The sequence below is a fragment of the Camarhynchus parvulus genome, chromosome 2 (assembly GCF_901933205.1).
Source record: "Camarhynchus parvulus chromosome 2, STF_HiC, whole genome shotgun sequence".
In the NCBI taxonomy this organism is placed as follows: domain Eukaryota; kingdom Metazoa; phylum Chordata; class Aves; order Passeriformes; family Thraupidae; genus Camarhynchus; species Camarhynchus parvulus.
The window spans coordinates 32,214,098-32,232,586 of NC_044572.1; the positions used below are offsets into that span (position 1 = coordinate 32,214,098).

An 18,489-nucleotide genomic window follows, 5' to 3' on the forward strand; every position below is an offset into this window, starting at 1 on the left:
GAAATGTGTTGGAATTGGCCATTTTCCACTCAGTTTAGAGTTGTTGCCCAGCATATGAGATGAGCCATGTGGTTAAGGAGCGATGGGTTCATCAAATGCAGCGAGCTGTTGCAGTAACACTTGTAAATCAGGCTGGGGCAAGAGTTAATTTGGATTCTTAATTTAAAAACAAATTAAGTACAAAAATTGATCACAGTGCAAAACTAGTATAAAAAATGCCTGTGAGGTGAATGGTGTGGCTCCAAACAGGTCTCTCAGTAATCCCAGGGAACGCTGAAAGCAAAGGGAATGAGTCATAAGCACATGAGCCGAAAGAAGCTGAAGACAAAATCATGCATCTCTGCTTAATTCCATCACATGATGAGTCCCGGGGCCCTTCATTTAATCGGAGAGCAGAGCGGCGGGGCAGCTTCACTCTCACCTCCCGCTGGGACCGGAGCAGTCTCGGCGCGCAGCTCTCGGCAGGCCCCGGCCCCGGCTCTGGAACCATGGGCGCTGCTCGGCCCCTCGCACTGCTGCTGCTGCTGCTGCTGGCCCAGGGGCTGCTCTGCGCTGCCGCCACACGTGAGTGCTTCCCCTGCCCCGCATCCCTGCCCCGGACAGCTCCCAGCCAGCCCAGGAAATGCGGCTGCTCCCAGCACCGGCGCTGGGAGGCTGCCGGAGCCCTGCCCGCCGCGCAGGAGGCGACAGCCGGTCCCACCGCAGGGTGGCCTGGCCGCGGTACGAGAGCTGCCTGAGCTGGAGAAGTGTGCCGAGAACTGCTCGGTAATCTGTTCCCTGTGCTCCACAGGTACACGGAGCTGGCTGGAGCTAAAGCTTGGCTCTTGGCAGCGAGTTCTTAGCAATGCTTCCCCAGTTCAAGCATGGCTAAAACGGCAGATGCCGAGTGGACTTTGCACAGTTGGCTTGGCTCAGCTGTGCCTGGGAGAGGCCAGGTCAGAAACTGTGCTCCCCACTGGGACACTTGGACCTGGGGATCACAAACCTCAAGGAGCCCAGCCAAGGAATTAGATCTGCAAGCCACAGCGGGCAGGGAGTGGGCTGATCTGCTTCTTTCCGGGTTCCCAGTTTGACTCAAGTCTTAGGATGACTCCCTGAGCTCAGGGCTGGGAATGTAGAAATGGGATTTTAAGCTCAAATTCCAGAATGTACAGTATGGAAATTGAAAACCTTAAAAGCTGAAGTCCATCTGAGCATTCATCTAGCTTTGTACCTGCCTCCAATGGAGAATAGTACTGGATGTATAACTGTGCAGGTCAGGACACTTTCCCAGCTTTTGATGATTTATAGCATTTATAGAATTGCCTCTGTCAGATGCATAGTCATTGTATTTAACAGTTTTTACTAGACTTTTTCCATCTGTTCATGCATTTTGGGTTTTCATTGCAACACGTGTAAATTTTTGGGACACACTACGTCCCGCCAGCAAAAAATTTCACACCTTAATTGAATCTTATGTGAAGAAGTACCTTTCATGTGCTTAGAACCTGTGACCTGCTGGTTTCATTTGATTCCCCTTAACTTTTGTTCCTTCAGCTTCTTCCTCCATGCTGTTCATGGTTCTGTTTTTATATTCTCCCGTCACCTCTTCCCCAGGCTTCAAGACACAGTCTATACAGCTGTTCCTCATATGGAAACAATTCTATCCCTTTGTAGCATCCTCGCCACCTCTCTGTATTTTTTCAGTTCTTTTATAGTGACTGAGCTGCAGAGAACAGAGCATACAGTACTCAAGACATGACATTATAAAATGCTGTAATGATGTTCCCGTCTTTGTTCTCTATCTAGCCTTTTCCTAGGTTTTCAACTACCAATGAGTACTGCATTCAAAACTGCAAAGCTGAAAGATCCCATTTCTGAGTTTACAGCTAGTTTAGAGCCCCATATTCTCAATGTAAGGTTACATTTAACTCTGTTGAATTAAATACAGTTTTATTCTTGAGTCATTTAATTTCATACAGTCCTCCCCTCTATTACTTTAATGCACAGTCCTCAGCAGATTAAAGAACTTTGCTGTTACCTATTTTCTAGATTATGAACATTTAAATTATTTTTACAATGAAGAAAACTGGGCCCTTATTCATAATTTTTTTTTTAATATCCTAACCAATCATTTACTCATGTGAAATCAATCCTTCGTTCTTATCCCACGGTAACATAATGCTTTATGTTCCTTTAGCAAGGGACCGCATCAAGTGCTGTCTGGAACTCAGGCAGACTGTAACAAGCAGGTCAGCCTTGTTCCCATGATCTCTGTCTCCCTTGCAAAACTCAGAATATGTTTGTGAGCAATGCACTCCTTTTATGGCAAATCATATTAATGCACTGTACCTACTTGCTCTGTTCTTCACTGCTGTTCCTACCAGCTTCTCCAACTTGAGCCCCAAAGGGTTTTTTTAATCCTCTAAATCTTCCCTGGAAGTGTTTTTAAAAACTGTCATCACATTTGCCAATTTTTGTTTCTCAGTCACTGAAGCAGTGTTAAGCAAGATGTTACATGCTATGGTTAATAGCTCATTTATTTCACTCTTGAATAACTTCCATACTTGGGCCATCCTATCTAGACAACTTTGTCATTTTGTTGATTTGTTCTATAATTGGGTTTTATGTGCCAACACTTCATTTTGAGAGATATTCTCTGTCATTGTAAAAAAAAAATTCTCTCACAGAAACTCCCTATGTTCTTCCTTTGTGAATGAAAATATAAACCAACTGACCTATTTGACTTTTGTGCTACTCCTTTACCTTCCCTGAATGCTTTTTTTGCATCTACATCATCTTCTGGCCCCATACATCCTGGCAAGCTTTCCAACTTATTTTATATCTGGTGAAAAAGATTAATTTGTAGTTTTTATGTTTTTTCAAGTTGCTCCTCAAATTCTTTTTTGTCCTGCTTTATATGTTTTTATACATAACTTCAGAAAGTTTATGTTACAGTCTGGTGCCATTCCATCAGCCTTTTTACTTCTAATACACTTTTATCCTCTTTAGCTGGGTCATCTTTCTATTTCTACTGTCCTAACATTGGCTCTCATTCTCTCTTTCATGGCTAATACACTTTCACAGGAAACACTGAACTTGTCTCTGCTACGTTTTTCACCAAAATGAAAGCCAGAATGAGAAAGTCAATTGAACTATAAGAACCCTTCCCCTATGATCACCTCACCAAAACTATTACAGGAATCTGTTCCTTGGAGCATAACATTACTCTGTCTATTTTGAACTGAATTGCTCTAATTTTGGTTACGACCAACATCTGTTCTTGAGTGGTTTTCATTGTTAAAAAAGAAATACATTAAAGCTTTTTGTTCCTTTAGATTCACCAACTGAAAATCTTCAGTTCCATGTGTTAGAGAAACCAGTGCAGAAGTCTTTCCTCATCTGAAAAACCATCTTTGTCTTGTCCTGAAGCTTGTGAAACCTTTTATATTTGACTAAAATAAACAAAGCACATCAGAGAGGCAAAAAAATACCTAAGCAGCTTGTGATTTAGAAGCAGTAACAACAACTATTACTGGACTAGAAAATGAATTCTGAATTCAAGGATTGTTAATGAAAACACAAAATTAAAAGCATTTATAAAATTAAAAGTGCTCCAGCTGTTTTTGATAAATTGAACATTTGGGAAAAAACAATGATTGAAAAGTTTTGATCTGACAAAATCAAAACATTTTTATTCATTAAATAATTTTTACAGAAAATCAAGGAGAATGGGAAAATAAATTTCAAAAATTATGTAGCCATTTACTTTTGAATGATACATTAATTTAATGATAGCCAAATTGTAACTGAACTTGCTAAGCATTTGTGAAGTACTTTTATAATTGCTAATTTGTTTTTTTCCTGAGCAAAGTTTCTGAACAACAATATTACCAAACTCTCCTTCTGACCAAGACTCAAAACAATACAGCATGTGATACAGGTCATTAAGTAAATACCAGTCATAATATTATGCTTGCTCACATCAAAAAATATTAAATCTGCAGGAAAGACTTGATTCAAGTGATTTAAGTGAGACTGCAGGGAGTTCCTGGAGGGCAAAAGTCTGTGGGAGATTGTGTCTCTGAGTGCAAAATCTGTTATTTTCCTCAAACCCTTCAGCCCTCAAGAGTGGGGAGAGAGCTACCAGCGTCAGCTCAGAGTGGGGATGGGACTGGCCAAGGGATGTTCTTCCTGCCCAGCAGAACTCTCACTGGGCAATAAAACACCAAGAGAAAGCAGCTCCTGCCTCTTCTTCTGAGCTGTTTCTCTGATTCTCTCTTGCAGTAAAATTAGGAGCCACCCACCTGCAAAAAAACCGTGCTTAAACTGGCTACCCCTGCTCTGTGTCTTTTCCAAAGCTTGGAAAAATTCCAATGCAACCAGTCAGGTTACAGCATAGAGGGAAATTCTGCCCTTCTTACAGGTCTCTGCATTTTCTTTGAAGTCATCCAGAACTTTGTTGCACTTGGGTATAAATCTAAGTATAAATCTGCATCAGCTGTACCTTTACTATAAAGCCATGGAAAGCACAAATTCTAACTCCCTTAATGTTGTGACAGAATGCTACCTTACCTGATTAACATGGCAGAGCTCTTTAAAGCCTCCAGGCTCTCATGGAACTATGCCCATGAGCCCTCTTATTAACATATTTTTATGGCATCCTACAGTGGCCAACGTGTTCCTACACGTTACTTGGATATTTACGTTGCTTTCCACTATGTGTCCTTTGTGACAGAAAGAGGGATCCTAGAAGCCTGGGAAAAGTTTGAGCCCATCATTTGTAGTAATATGAGAAGAAAGAGGTTATTGAAGTTGTTTAATATCGGGGCCATTTCTAAATAAAAGGCATGAAGTTAATATGTTATTGTTGTTATATTATAAACAGATTGAATTTACTATTCAGCTCTAAATTTCCTTTTCTGGAAATACCAGCTTCTGTTATAATTGGTTCCACTCCTCCCACCCAAACCACCAGCCAACTCACCAGAGGAGCTGCACTGGGTCAAAACTAATTCCTGGCACAACTTCCACTAGAGCACAACTCAGACACAGAATGAATTTATCCCATTAGCCTTTTACTTGTAGATTTATTACCAGGCAAAGCAGTCAGAAATCAAGCAACCTCTGTGCAGAGAGCCTGACTGTTGCAGGGTTATGTAAACTCCTGCAAACCATTGCTCTGATACGATCAAAACATTGTAAACATTTTTATTCCTTGTCTGGGAAGTTTGCAATACTGCAAGTCGAAAAATATGTCAGTCTGACAATGGCGGAATTGTCTTTGTGTTGATTATACTTGATAAGTGTTTATAGCTGCAATGATAAAATTCCATCATTTTCTACTGGTGGAAAGTTTCCTACAAGTACATGATTAAAGTTCAGCACAAGAGTAATGTTTTTATAGAGTAGTAGGGAAAATTGCATTACATTAACACTGATGTTTGATTTTCTCTCTAGGGTTTCAAGATGTGTTGAACCATGGAAGCACTTCTCCTGTGACATCCTACAAGAAGCTACAAGGCTGGTCTAGTGATCAAAATAAATGGGATGAAAAACTTTATCCTTTCTGGGAAGACGGAGATCCCAGATGGAAGGACTGCTGGAAAGGTGATAGCACATACACATTTCAAAGACACTTGAAAAACTGTAGTGGCCACAAAGTCCACAGAGTGCAGGTGCTATAGAGCATTTTCATAGGGGCAATATCCACTGCTGCACAGAATGGCAAGTTAGGGAGGATTGGGTTTGATACCATCCCCAGGGGGTTGTCTGAGGACAAGCAGAACAGTGAGTTGTTTCATAAAATGCTTTCCCATTATGACTAATCTAAGACATTAATACTTACCAAGGAGTACTGGTCAGGGCTCCAGCACAATCCATTATGAGGAGCATGCTCTGGAGGACGGGCAGCTTCAACTCTTACCTCAGTGGGGCATGTGGGCTTCAGACTGACAGCTCCAGCAAAGACCATGTCTATTGCCACTGGGTCTGAGCTGAGGGCAAATGACTATCCCTGGGGAGAAATACAAATCTTCTCCTTTGAGATATATTGACCCCCACAAGTAGAAAACAATATTCTTAGCTCTAGGAAGAAAATTAATGGCAGACCAGTAAGTGATCTGGGGGGATACGCTGAGTCCCTCTGATTGCTTGAAGTTGGGGTTTTGGTAAGAGCACAAGTGACTTAGGAGCACAAAAGCCCTTAGAAACAGAGTAACCAAGAACGCATTTCTGCTGTAAATGGTGCAAGTTGATGGCAGCTTCTGCTGCAGCAAAGACCAATTTTCTTTTTTTCAGGTGGAAGGGTGACAGCCAAACTGGACAGTGACAGCCCAGCACTGGTAGGATCCAACGTGAGCTTTGTGGTGACTCTCCAGTTTCCCAAGTGCCAGACAGAAGATAATGATGGCAACATTGTATACAGGAGCAACTGTACCCGGGGTAGGTAATGGCAATTTCCCTGCGCCAGGCTCACACCTGCCTGTGCTGCCGTGAGTGTGTCACTGAGCTCTGAAAGCACCACAGGCACACCCAGTGAACAGCAGCCATGCTGGATTTAACTGATAACTCATAACTGATAACTGATAACTGAGAACATTTACCTGTACATGCCTGGGCTGTGCCACACCAGTTTTTTCCTAAGAAGATCACTGTGGTATTTTTAGAGCTCTGCCCCACTCCATATACACTGACCAGGTAATTTGAGACTGACCATAGCTATAAACTTGCCTTCACAAAATAGTCACATAATCTGACTTCCCAACAGAACTGTTACTGCTTTTCCAGCTCAGGCACAATGTTGCACAGTTACACTGTTTTCTTTCAAGCTTATAAATCTGTCAAATTATAAAAATGAGGGGGGTTTTTTCAATTATGAATTGTAGAATTCAGTTACCATATATGCACAAAAAAGTAAATCTCACACTTCCACATTTTAGGAATTAAAAAATGAACAAATAAACATCTAAAAATCAAGCAATATGTTCCTCAGAAAATCACCTTTTTCATTTTATTTACTACTACATGGAGAAAAAAGCCTATCATAATTCCAGTGTTTTAAGCTGCTGCGTCTAGAACAACACACGCTGTTGTTCCTTTCATCCTCTGAATGCATAAATGTTCAACAAATTTTTTTACTGATCAAAGTAATTTTCATTTCAAGGCATATCAGCAACTTTTTTGTCAGCCTAAGTTGCAGTTAACTATCTAATATTTTGTTAGCAGCTTATATCCATATTCTACTTAATATCTGCTGTGCTGTATGGGGGAGGAAACTTCCCATTTACTATTCAGAAAATCACAGAAATTCATGTCTAAGTTATTTCAAGGTGCCATAGAAAACTTTTCTGACAAAACAAAGTCACTTCCTTACAATCCTTTCACAGCCACTCTTTGTACTTACAATTTTAGATTCTGCCTGCCAAATATTTAGGTAGCTCCATTACCCTCAGCGAAACAGTAGCATCCTGTGTAGTCAACAGCAAGTTTTTGGGCAAGCACTTCTAAATTGTGTCTGGCCCATGAGACAGTAAAGTTTTTTTTAAACTTCCTAGTAAAATAGCACCAAGACAGAACTATTTTGTGTTTACATTAAAAACCAAACAAAGCACAACTTCAGGAAAAAAGAATTAAGGTCAGTCTAAAAGTACCCCACTTCACCTGCTGTTTAAAGGCAGCCACTGCCATAACCTGCAGTGCTTGCCTCCTGTTTTCTGACTCTCTGCATACCTCTCAGTTGACCAGAACATGTCCTACTTCTATCCTTAGATCCTCCAGCTTCCATGGATCAGCAAGTCTATGTCTACAACTGGACTGAATGGACTGACAGCTGTGGCTGGGAAAACTGTGCAAGCAACCACAGCCACAATGTATTCCCAGATGGACATCCTTTCCCTCACCACCCAGGCTGGAGGAGAAGGAACTTTGTCTATGTGTTTCACACTTTTGGTTAGTACTGCAACACATGCCTTGGTTGGGGTGATGCTGCAAACCTTATATTCCCTTTGTACACAACTCATTTGTCAAGTATGTTTTACTAAAAGCAATTTAAAAATTATTCCACACTCTTGAGTGGAAATACTGAATTAATTCCCCATTTTTCCAGAGAGTCCATAATTTGTTTGGTTTAGAAATCATGGATTACCAGAAGATTCTCTTTAAACCTGCAGTCACAATGCTACCACTGAAGAAAATTAATTTCCTTTCAGTATTACTCAAGATCTTTTTCTAGGAAAACAGAGAGTCTGAGCAGGTCAGTCAGATGATTTATTGACAGCTCACTGCCACTTAAGACTTTTAGATTTAAGAGAGAACACAGCGCTGTGTATCACCAGTTTAACAGTGCAGCACTTCTTGTCTCTAGGGAGGTGAGAACTGCCACTGGCTGTTCTGCTGCTCTGGTCACAGATGCTGATTTTCAACATTTCCTGCTCCCGAGTGTGTAATGGTTGGGCTATTCCTGCCATTGGCTACACACTAAATCTCAGTGCCTTCAGTTCTCCTGGCTAAATCACTATTATTGTCAGTATGAGTAATAATAATAATAATATTCCAAATTTTATGCAGAGGTGATACTATTTGCCTACCTCAGTCAGCAGTTAAAAAGGCAAATAACTGAATATATAGAAATGGTTCTAGAGTATGAAGCAAGAGGTATTGTATCTTCTGGCTACGCTGAAAGCAAACACAAGATCACTTAAAATGCCTCACACTATCCACTACATAGTCCTAATGACTTAATGTAATGTAACTGCTTTGGAAAGAGGTAGATGTCTTGGCAATTTTTTCTTGGATTAGTGAAACTGGGGACATCTTTTTGGCAACTCTGAAAAACCAGAATTTATGTGAGTAAACACGCTGTAAAAGTATCCAGTCCTTCAAAATCACCTGTCAGATTATTGGAAGACATTTCTAAACTATTAATTTTGATTTTGACAATCTAAGATTCTCAGAGACTTTGCCTCTCATAAACCAACTTGTGGCAAGGTTGAGGGGGAAAATGTTAAGTTCACGTTCTGTTTCAGGTCAGTATTATGAAACAACGGGACGATCTTCAGCGAAGTTTTCAGTGAACACAGCAAATATCACCCTTGGTGAACACGGGATGGCAGTGTCAATTTACAGGAGAGGGCACTCAGGATTCGTTCCGGTTGCGAGAGCAAAAACCACCTACTTTGTGACAGGTGAGTGTGCTGGAACTGGCTGTGGTGACATGCTGGGGGTGTTTGTTGTTTAGCTGTTAAAAAATTCAGCACAAGCATCATCTGGCATGAAAAGAAGACATTGGCCTGATAAAGGTTTTTAGCAAGAAAGTGGAATCTCTGGTAAATTGCCTTGAGTAGCTTAAGTAACCTTTTTGGCTAGCTCAGTAGTGACTCTTCCACTTTTCAATGGAAAACAATTTATGAGAGATAATGCAATCTTCCACAGATGTCTGTGATTCCTCATTTGTTCCCATATTTTTCTGGCTGTTTCGTACTGACATTCACTCCTCACGTCATAAATCAAATTAAAGTACACACCTGTGTTAAAGATACCATGTTTGCATCTCACATTCTGGCTGTTGCTTTTCAGGGGCTTTGGAACTGTTTATTGTTTGCAGCCAGGTATCTCTGCTTTATTTATTTACCTCTTTTTCCCCCCCTCCAGACAAAATTCCAGTAATTGTGAGTATGTTCCAAAAACATGACCGCAACATCTCAGACTCCATTTTCATCAAAGACTCACCAATTACGTTTGATGTGAAGATCCATGATCCCAGCTACTATCTGAATAATTCTGCCATCTCCTACAAGTGGAACTTTGGAGATGGAAGTGGCTTATTTGTAGCCAGTGGTTCTAGTACATCTCACACCTACACTCTGCAAGGAAACTTCACTCTGAATTTAACTGTCCAAGCCATTATACCTGTACCTTGCAGGCCAGTAACACCCACTGCACCACCGCCCACCTCAGCAGGTAAGCACTTATCAAACAGCACTGGCATTAGGAGCTATGCTAAAACTCTATATTCTGATGTTTTAAGTTAATTTCTTTGGTAGTTTTACTGTCATCATGAAAGAGCTGCAAGCCTCTGGAAACTCTCTATAAAACTGGCTTAGAGACAGAATCAATAAGCATTAACTCTTCTAGAATTCTGTGGTGGGGATCCCTTACACATTTAACTCCTTATGCATCCAATTCTACCACTACACTTACAGCATACAAAGGTCTTCAGGTGAACATAAATGTAAGTTTGTATTATCTCTGCCACACTTGGTCAGGAGATTTTAGCCTTGTCTACTCAGGGTCATCTTCTGAGGTAAGATGTAAATTTCAAGTGAGAAAAAGGAATTTCAGAACCCTATTATAGCAAGCTCCTTTCTGGATTGCATTAACTTCCGTCCAAAACTAAATGGGATTGGATTGAACTAGAAAAACCTAGTCATATTCAAAAATATGGGATTTCCACATGGCATTAACCCAGAACAGCTTTTCCACTTTAAATTTATTGACTAACATATTTCAGAATAACTTTTATTATGTTCAGCATTGGTTTATCATCTCAGAGGGTTTTAAGATGGCCTGCAGTTTCAGCCATAATAATGCTACTGTGAAACTGTAAATGTGGCTATATTTTTCAAATTTCATATTTTTAATATGTGCTCTTACCAAAATATGGAGTGAGAATGAAAAATGAAAGGAAAGATATAATTTTCACCACTTCCCCTCTTCATTTTTCCACTAGCTGTAATGTAGAGCAGTGGGAAAATACCAGCTTTTAAAAAAGCATTTTAAATGTTTTATTGGCCTTTGGATTTCTTATATAATTGATTTGAGGGTTTTACAGAAGTATTACACCTTGTAGTCTCCCTTTTATTTCACAGAGATGGGTGACTAGCCAGGTAGCTTTTGGAGTGAGGCTCCCCAGGCCACTCTGGGGTTCTAAAGCTGGGCACATGTGTTTTCTTTAGGGGTTACAGCCATGAGCTCATTACACAGATACATACATGACTGCACAGCTGCAAACCAAGGCCACTGACAGCCTGTGGAATGAAGGAACAGCTGGAACATGTGGCTGTGTTCAGAATAACCCAAAGCAGAGCTTGGTCTAAAGTTGTTGCATCTCTGTCTCTTCTGCCTTGAACAGTTACAACTGGACCATCTTCTGATTCTGACTCTTCTCCCACTGTGGAGTCAGTGGAGGACAATCCTGATGGAGGCTGCCATATTTACAGAAATGGATACTATGGAAGCAGTATTGATGTTGTAGGTAAGGATGTGTGTCAACACCTGAACAGCGGAATGATGTTAACAATGAACAACAATGCATGGAAGAAATAATGTTTTTTAGATGAGTTTTTATCAATTACATGAGATCCACAAAAAGATCCTTCTCAGGGACATAGCTGAGAGTTTTAGGGATTAATGTGCAGACATCTAACTGGCTGACTTTGGTTTCTGCCTGCACTCTGCCAGGGGCTAGTTGCAGCGGTTGTGACCCCTTGCTTTCAGACACGTGAGGCTGCACCTTGGTCTGGATCCCTGCTGATGGCTGACCCCGTGCGCTGGTGGGGACAGGCATTGTGTCACTCCTTTCTCTGTCACCAGCTTCTGAACATGCCACAGCAGGAGCACATGGGCTGGGGAGGAGGTTTACATAAGGTTGAACTGGCCTTTGAATACAGAGAAATCTCATGTAGTGGGAAGTGATTTAGCAAAATAAGGAAGTAAATAACAATAATGAGGGGGAAAAAAGGCAGACCAGAAAGGAGCAGCCTCACAGGGAAAGCACTGGAAAATTTCTCAGCTTTCAAAGCCTTCAAGAGGAGTGCTAAGGGAGGGAGGAGGTTATGAAAAACAAGACCTGAACTGAGCATCAGCCAAACACTCGAGGTTCAGTACGCATAGACTTCAAAGCTTGTCATGTGTCCTACAGTTGATGTGTGTTTCCTCTCCCAGAGGGAATCCTCGAGGTAAATATTATTCAGATGACAAGCATCCAGATGACAGAAAGTCAAGCTGAAAACTCACTGGTTGACTTCGTTGTTACCTGCCAAGGGAGGTAAGTGTGTGAATGAAGCTGTCAATCTTCCCTGTTTAAAACTAATTAGGTGCTGGAATGCTATATGCACTTAGATGCAGATGTACGAACAAAATTTGGGAACTGCAGTGTTTCTATTTCTTGATGGGAACTAAAGATAATGCAAGTCTCATTTTTAAACTATGCCAACAGAGGCCACTGCCAGGGACTTGGGATTCAGAGCAAACATCCAGTCTCAGTAAAAATAAGGAACTGATTGTGGGGAAAAAACTATTTACAGTCTCCCGGCCAAGACAAGATTTCAGCACTTATAGTAAAGCAGGAAGAAGTTTACTGAAATTGTAAGGAAATCCTTTCTTTTTGCCCATGAGTTTTTGACACTTGGAGCAAATGGGTGAGTCCAAGCAACTTCTTGGATGCAAAAACATTGGACTAATATTCTTAGGTCTTAGAAGGTTAGAGTTGAGAGGACTAAGAACTACAAGAAACACCGTGGTAATACAACTGGAATACAATTAACCTCTCTTAAGGGAGTATTTCCTTTTTCAGCACATGATAGATACTACTTAAAAGCATCTGCATTCCTTTCTTAAAGATGTGTATTAAGTGTATTAAAGGTCAGGGACTCTATAAGTTCATTTGGTGCAGGTAATCCTGTGATCACCATAAAATGTTAAATGATAAGCAAAACAAGCAGATAATTATACAGATTGTATACATGTATTCTATATAAAATCCACATGTACATATATAATGTATAGGTATGCAAAAAATACATATAGTATTAATAAAATACACTTAAATTACTACAGTGCCACTGATTTCAACAGGCACCAGCATAAAACTGGTGCACCAGTGCAATGTGTCTGTGAACTGGGCTAAGTGGGCTGGCAGGACTCCACAGGTGCAATGAGCTCTCTCTTCCCATGCCAGTCTCCCCACAGATGTCTGCACTGTGGTTTCTGACCCCACGTGCCAGGTGTCCAAGAGCATGGTGTGTGACCCTATCGTCGTCACGGATGAGTGTTTACTCACCATAAGGAGAGCTTTTGAGGAACCTGGGACCTACTGCATAAACATCACCCTGGGTGATGACACAAGCCAAGCCCTTGCCAGTGCCCTGATCTCTGTAAATGGAGGTGAGTCCACAAAGAGCAGACGTGGGTTGTTGGTGAAATGCTTCCCCCTGTGGTCATTTCCCTGCAGGGGGAGAGAACACAGGAGTCCATAGGGGGGTTCTTGTTATGCCTGGAAGCCTCAGCTGAGACTGCACCAGTTTGTCTAAGAGTCCATGCAAAGATAAAATGATGATTATTTCCCTGGGGGAATTATAGCTGTTAGACCTTGGTTTAACTTCTGTTTACAATCCAGTGAGTACAGTAATTACACAAGCTATTCAGTATCACAGAATATGAACAGTTCTTAAGCCATAATGTAAGTTTCCACAGAAAAATGTTGGCCAGAAAAGCAGGCGGGGAACATGCCAGCCAGCCCACTCCACACATGGAGAGATAGCAGAAATAGAGGGGAATTCACTTGAGACAGAATCAAAGTCTGCAGCACAGCTGGCTGCCCTAGGCCCTCTTTACTGCCCATGGGCCTCAACGTGGCTTCTATTTCTACATGAGGATAAGATGAATTATGTTCTGGAATGATCTGTGTTACATCCAGTGACTACAGAGTCTGCCCAGGCTTTCTAAACCATTTCCAAACTGTTTCCAAAGAGGAGCTTCACCTTTGGTTGGATAAGTATCACTGTGTCTAGCTCATAGCTATCAAAGCAGACTTTGACAGAACCAGCTATTAGACTCAGCCTCAGTCAGAAGTCTAAAAGATAGCTTGCCTCTCTGCTCCCATTTCATTGCCCTCCTGACTTCCTATTACAGTGTCCCAGTGACTCTTCTGAACTCTCTAATTACTACCAGCCAAACAACTGAGCCTTTGCAGTCATTTTCCACAGCATTTTTGATGGTTTGATTTAATCTAGGTGTAAGTTTATCTGTACTGAAATCAGTTCATTATGAATAAGGCACAATGTGTGACCTCTAAGTGCATTCTGCTTCCTAAAGGTGAAACTAAGCATGCAGAAGGGTTTTTCTCAACTGTATTCACAGAGACTAGCTTTAGCCCAGTAAGCCTGGTCTGTCTAGGTTTCCTCCAGAGGGCAAAGCTGACTTGAACTTTGGGGCTTCTGCTATATTCAAAGCAGAATTAGGATCTAAGAGAGGTTGCTGCTTTAAGTCACCTTCTGGATGAGCCCATCTAATTTTGTCAAAGTTATCCTTTAGTCAGCGTAAACATTTCTCCAGCATAACAAATGGCAAGGATCAAATTAGTTTCACCTTGTGGGGTGCCAACAGGGCCTTTCATTCCTCTCCATGCTACAAGGGTAGCAATGTGTCTGAGGAGCAGGGCTCATATGAGAAAACTGGCAAAGCACAACTCACACTCTGGTGGAATCAAGAATTACATGGATTAGGATGTGAAAGCACCACCTCCTGCCAGTCACTGACCTCCAATGCTCAGCATATTAGAATTACTAACTGTGCTTCAATTCATACAGCAATAAGTAAAAATGGCATCTTCTTTGGAAAGTCTATCTCACTGTAAAATAGAGGCTAACTTTTGCTCAATCTACTTTCTGAACTATAGGAGCATCATCTGGAACAACAGAAGGTGTCTTTATCTTCCTTGGCTTGTTGGCAGTGTTTGCTACCATTGGGGCATTTGTCCTTTACAAGTAAGTTGCTAGTTTCTGTGATTAAAGACAGTTCCAAGAACTGTCAAAATATTATTTAAATTAACTAACTGAACAATTTAAATTTGCTTTAGCTACATTTTTGTTTAGTTACTATTGCATCTCACAAATAGTCTGGCAAATATTCAAGGAAACGAGATTACTGGTTTAGGCCATAAAACCACTGGAAATTATGCAGATGTTAAGGACTTTCAGGAAAAAAAAGGGCACAGTCTGTGCCCATTAGCACAAAATTAGCACAAACAGTAATACTAGCAGGCCTGGGAACAAGGCAGAAAGCAAACTCAAACTGCATGATGTGGTTTATATATGCAGTGAAACCAAACAAATTCTTCATTAAATAATTGATTAATAAAATCTTTGGGGAGAAAAGGTGCTGAGCATGCAGGCCAGTAGTTGACAGAAGCACACGTTGCTGCATTATTAGTTTGGAAGTTTCTCATGAGACTTTGGAAGGTTCTCTTTTGAGACTGCATGAAGACTCCTGAGTCAAGTGTGGGCTCACCCTTCCCAGTGAGTGGTGAGAAACACATACTTCCATGGAGCAGCAGTACTGCAGCACTCCTTCTGCCTAACCAGGCCCCTGTCACCACTACTGACCTAGGGCTGCCAGACATTGGATGTGATTGAACAGGGGAGGAGGAAAGGGAATGCATGATGAGCACATGATCAGTGCTTTTATGCGCTGGTCACATGCTAAATGTACACCCTTCTTTAGAAGTCTTTCAGCAACTAACTGTTCACATTCCTTGCAGGAGATACAAGCAATACAAACCTATTGAGAGGAGTGCAGAACAAACACAGAAGCAGGAGGGATTTACTGCTTACTTCAGCACTTTCAAAGCCATTTTCTTCCCTAATAGCACTGAGAGAAATCCTCTGCTGAAGAGTAAACCCGGCATTGTTTAAACCTTTAGTGTAACACTGACTATTAGATTAAGTACAGCACTTGTATCTGAACTGTACTTTAACGGGGCTTTCTTCTTATTATAAAAAAACCCCAGGGAGTAAGGTGAAAGCACATGTAGACAGGATGGTAACTTTTGGGGCTTGGTGCAATTAGCAACACTAAAGTAGTCTTTTGTAGAAAAACGAGGTAGTTTTAAGCACTTGCTGTTCTTGCTTGTGATGTAGGATACACTCTTCTGAATTACTAATACCCCCCACCCCCACCCCCTTATCTGGCTTTTCTTATTTCTAGGTTAACAACCTGCAAAATAAATCCCATCCAAAATCTGGAAGGGGCGGAGGGGGGGGGGAGGGAGAGAAGAGGTTAATTAAAAAAAAAAAAAGACAAAAACCCCTACAAACCAACGAACTTGTAAACACTTAGTTTTTATTGCTGCTTAGTGCCTTAGCAGGATTCCTGTCTTTGCTATAAAGAGAGACATGGGGGGCAGGCACGTGTTATGTCTGTGGAATGAAACGTGCCATGGTCTATTCCCAGGCATTCCCAGGCATTGGCACTGAGCTGCTGCCACTGTTGCACTGCTCAGGAGGTCCTAGCACAGACTGGCCCCAGGCCAGCCAGCTCCCCACCAAGCAAACCCCAGATTCTGGGAACCACCAGAGGCACAGCCCCCACTGTGAGCTTGGCAGCAGCCACCCTGTTTTTCAGGGTTCAATAGCATGGGTGCAGCTCATTAAATGCCAGCTGGCCTCAGGGCCAGAAAACAGGGCTGGACACACTTAGCTTCCCACTGGACATGGCTACCAGTGCAGGAGTCTCGCTATAAACAAGACCACAGACACCCAGGCAACAAGATGAGGCCCATTGGCTTGGCTCTCTCAGTTCAAACTTTGAGTCCCATGTAAAATTCTGAGTTGCAACTGCTGATGCTGCCTTTGCCTCCTTTGCTTCCATTGATCTTGAGACACTGGACTGGCAGCACTGCTCCCAAGGGGGCAGATATGCTCTATGCCCAATGAAGGGTCAGCAGAAGAAGGGATCTAGCAGGAAGGGGTAGCATTCAACTGCCTTTTCCTCTTCTCTTTTCCTTTCTGTCTTTCCTGCTGTAAAGAGACATTAATTTCTGCTTGCTCCTCCATCCCTCTGACCACTAAATCAAATAAATGAAAACCCCAAGACAACTAAAACACTCAGCTCCAGTTTCTGCTTTTACATGGTGCACCTTAGAAAATGTAAATTTATGCAGAATCAATGTGCCTTCGCTTGTTCACCCTAGCTGCAATTCTGTTAAAAGAACTCATTCTGAGGCCTTCCACAAGTGATCTGGCCTCACAGCCACACATGTTCATCACTCAGCATCATGGCATTTCACAGTGTGAGACCAGCACCAACTGCTGAAGGCTGGCTCACTGCATGATGAGAAAAGGAGAGCATCTTATTTGCAGAAAGGGAAAAGGTTGCTAAAAAGGTTCATGGAGATGAGCAAACAGACCAAAAATTCTTTATAGCTCATGTTTCAAAAAACTCCTTCATTGTTAGCAAAGGTTATAGCCAAAATGGAGGCTGGGCAAATGACCTTACATAATCAATTTCTAAACACTGAATTCTTTGAAGATCTGTATTTCAATATAATTAGCTTATTTAACATGTCTTGAAATATCTCTGATACATACTGTTTTCTGTTCCTGTGGCAATATGTAATTATAAACATAATTATAAACAAAACATAATTACAAATTTCCCTAGTGTTTTAGCAGATCTTCAAAATGCTTATCATTAGTAATCTGAATCTAGTCTTCACTGCCCCTTCCCAGTGTGCACAGACACCTTTCAATGACTTAAGGATATTTTTTTAAAAATGCAGATTCCAACATACCTGTGAGATTAATTCTTTAGCTCTAAAATTCAACAGCCCCTTTTCTTCTTTTGTTTCCAGGTTCTCTCATTATTTTAATTCTTTCGTGGCTATTTCAGCTGTATTATTAAAAGCAGTGTATTTGCTATTGTTCCATCTTCCTCACACGTAACATCCTATTGTCTAAGAACTAGCATCTCAAATTATTTTCTGACTTAAAGAGGAAACATATTTTCTGCAAAAAATTACTGTTTAAGTGTGTGCTCTGTTATCAGTCAGGCAGGACTGTAATTTGTATTTGTTGCTCTAGCTTGAGGCAGACAGGGGTTTAGTGGAAAGCTTAAGATGACCTGTAATGAAGCATGAAAACACAAAATCTGTCACAGCTCAGGATCAGTGAAGATGCAGGCTACAACCTGGGCTACATGCAGAAAACATCTTGTTTCTGCAAAGTGTTGCATCTTAGGTGACATCTTAAGACATCTTAAGCTTTTGCATAGAAAACTGCTTTCAGACATTTGTTAAGAACTTTTTTATACTTTAACCTAAGCATTAGGAATATCTTGCACTGTCTCCCTTTAAGTGCCATGTCAGAATACTACATTTTTATATCACCATTTTGCCTTTCCAGCTGTAACTTCTATTTCATACATCTTTACTTTTATACAATGGATGCACTGACAAATAAACCATGTAATGATTTTAAAGAGTTCACTGCTTTGTCTCAGAACAAGAAACTGCAACATAAGCAACTTGATGAGTTGCTGAATTATGGATCTCAAGAGTGTCTACCTCCATAAAACACGGGATCTGCCTTACCCTCAGCCCACACCTGGCTCTACCATGGGTTATCAAGGTGATTTTGCAGTCTCCCTTCAATTGTTCTCAGAGCAATGGCACCAGAAACCTGAAAGGCAAGGAGACTTTCTTAACACCCAGATGACACCATTTCAGAACAGATC

At 41.3% G+C, this 18,489-nt stretch overlaps 1 protein-coding gene across 1 annotated transcript; it reads left to right on the forward strand.

Annotated features, from left to right (window-relative positions):
• Positions 1–401: 401 nt before the first annotated feature.
• GPNMB (glycoprotein nmb) lies at positions 402–18,214 on the forward strand. Its single transcript, XM_030971459.1, has 11 exons — positions 402–564; positions 5,440–5,589; positions 6,280–6,423; positions 7,750–7,929; positions 9,006–9,164; positions 9,631–9,939; positions 11,111–11,233; positions 11,923–12,025; positions 12,938–13,143; positions 14,657–14,744; positions 15,518–18,214. Exons 1-11 carry the CDS (start codon positions 489–491, stop codon positions 15,669–15,671), a joined length of 1,692 nt encoding a protein of 563 aa, XP_030827319.1. The 5' UTR covers positions 402–488; the 3' UTR covers positions 15,672–18,214.
• The last annotated feature ends 275 nt before the right edge of the window (positions 18,215–18,489 follow it).

Excerpts from the sequence above, each read along its gene's own strand:
- GPNMB (XM_030971459.1), top strand. The coding sequence starts at position 489 with ATGGGCGCTGCTCGGCCCCTCGCACTGCTGCTGCTGCTGCTGCTGGCC. Across the intron at positions 6,424-7,749 it reads CAGGAGCAACTGTACCCGGG|ATCCTCCAGCTTCCATGGAT; the intron begins GTAGGTAATGGC and ends TTCTATCCTTAG. Across the intron at positions 12,026-12,937 it reads GTTGTTACCTGCCAAGGGAG|TCTCCCCACAGATGTCTGCA; the intron begins GTAAGTGTGTGA and ends TTCCCATGCCAG.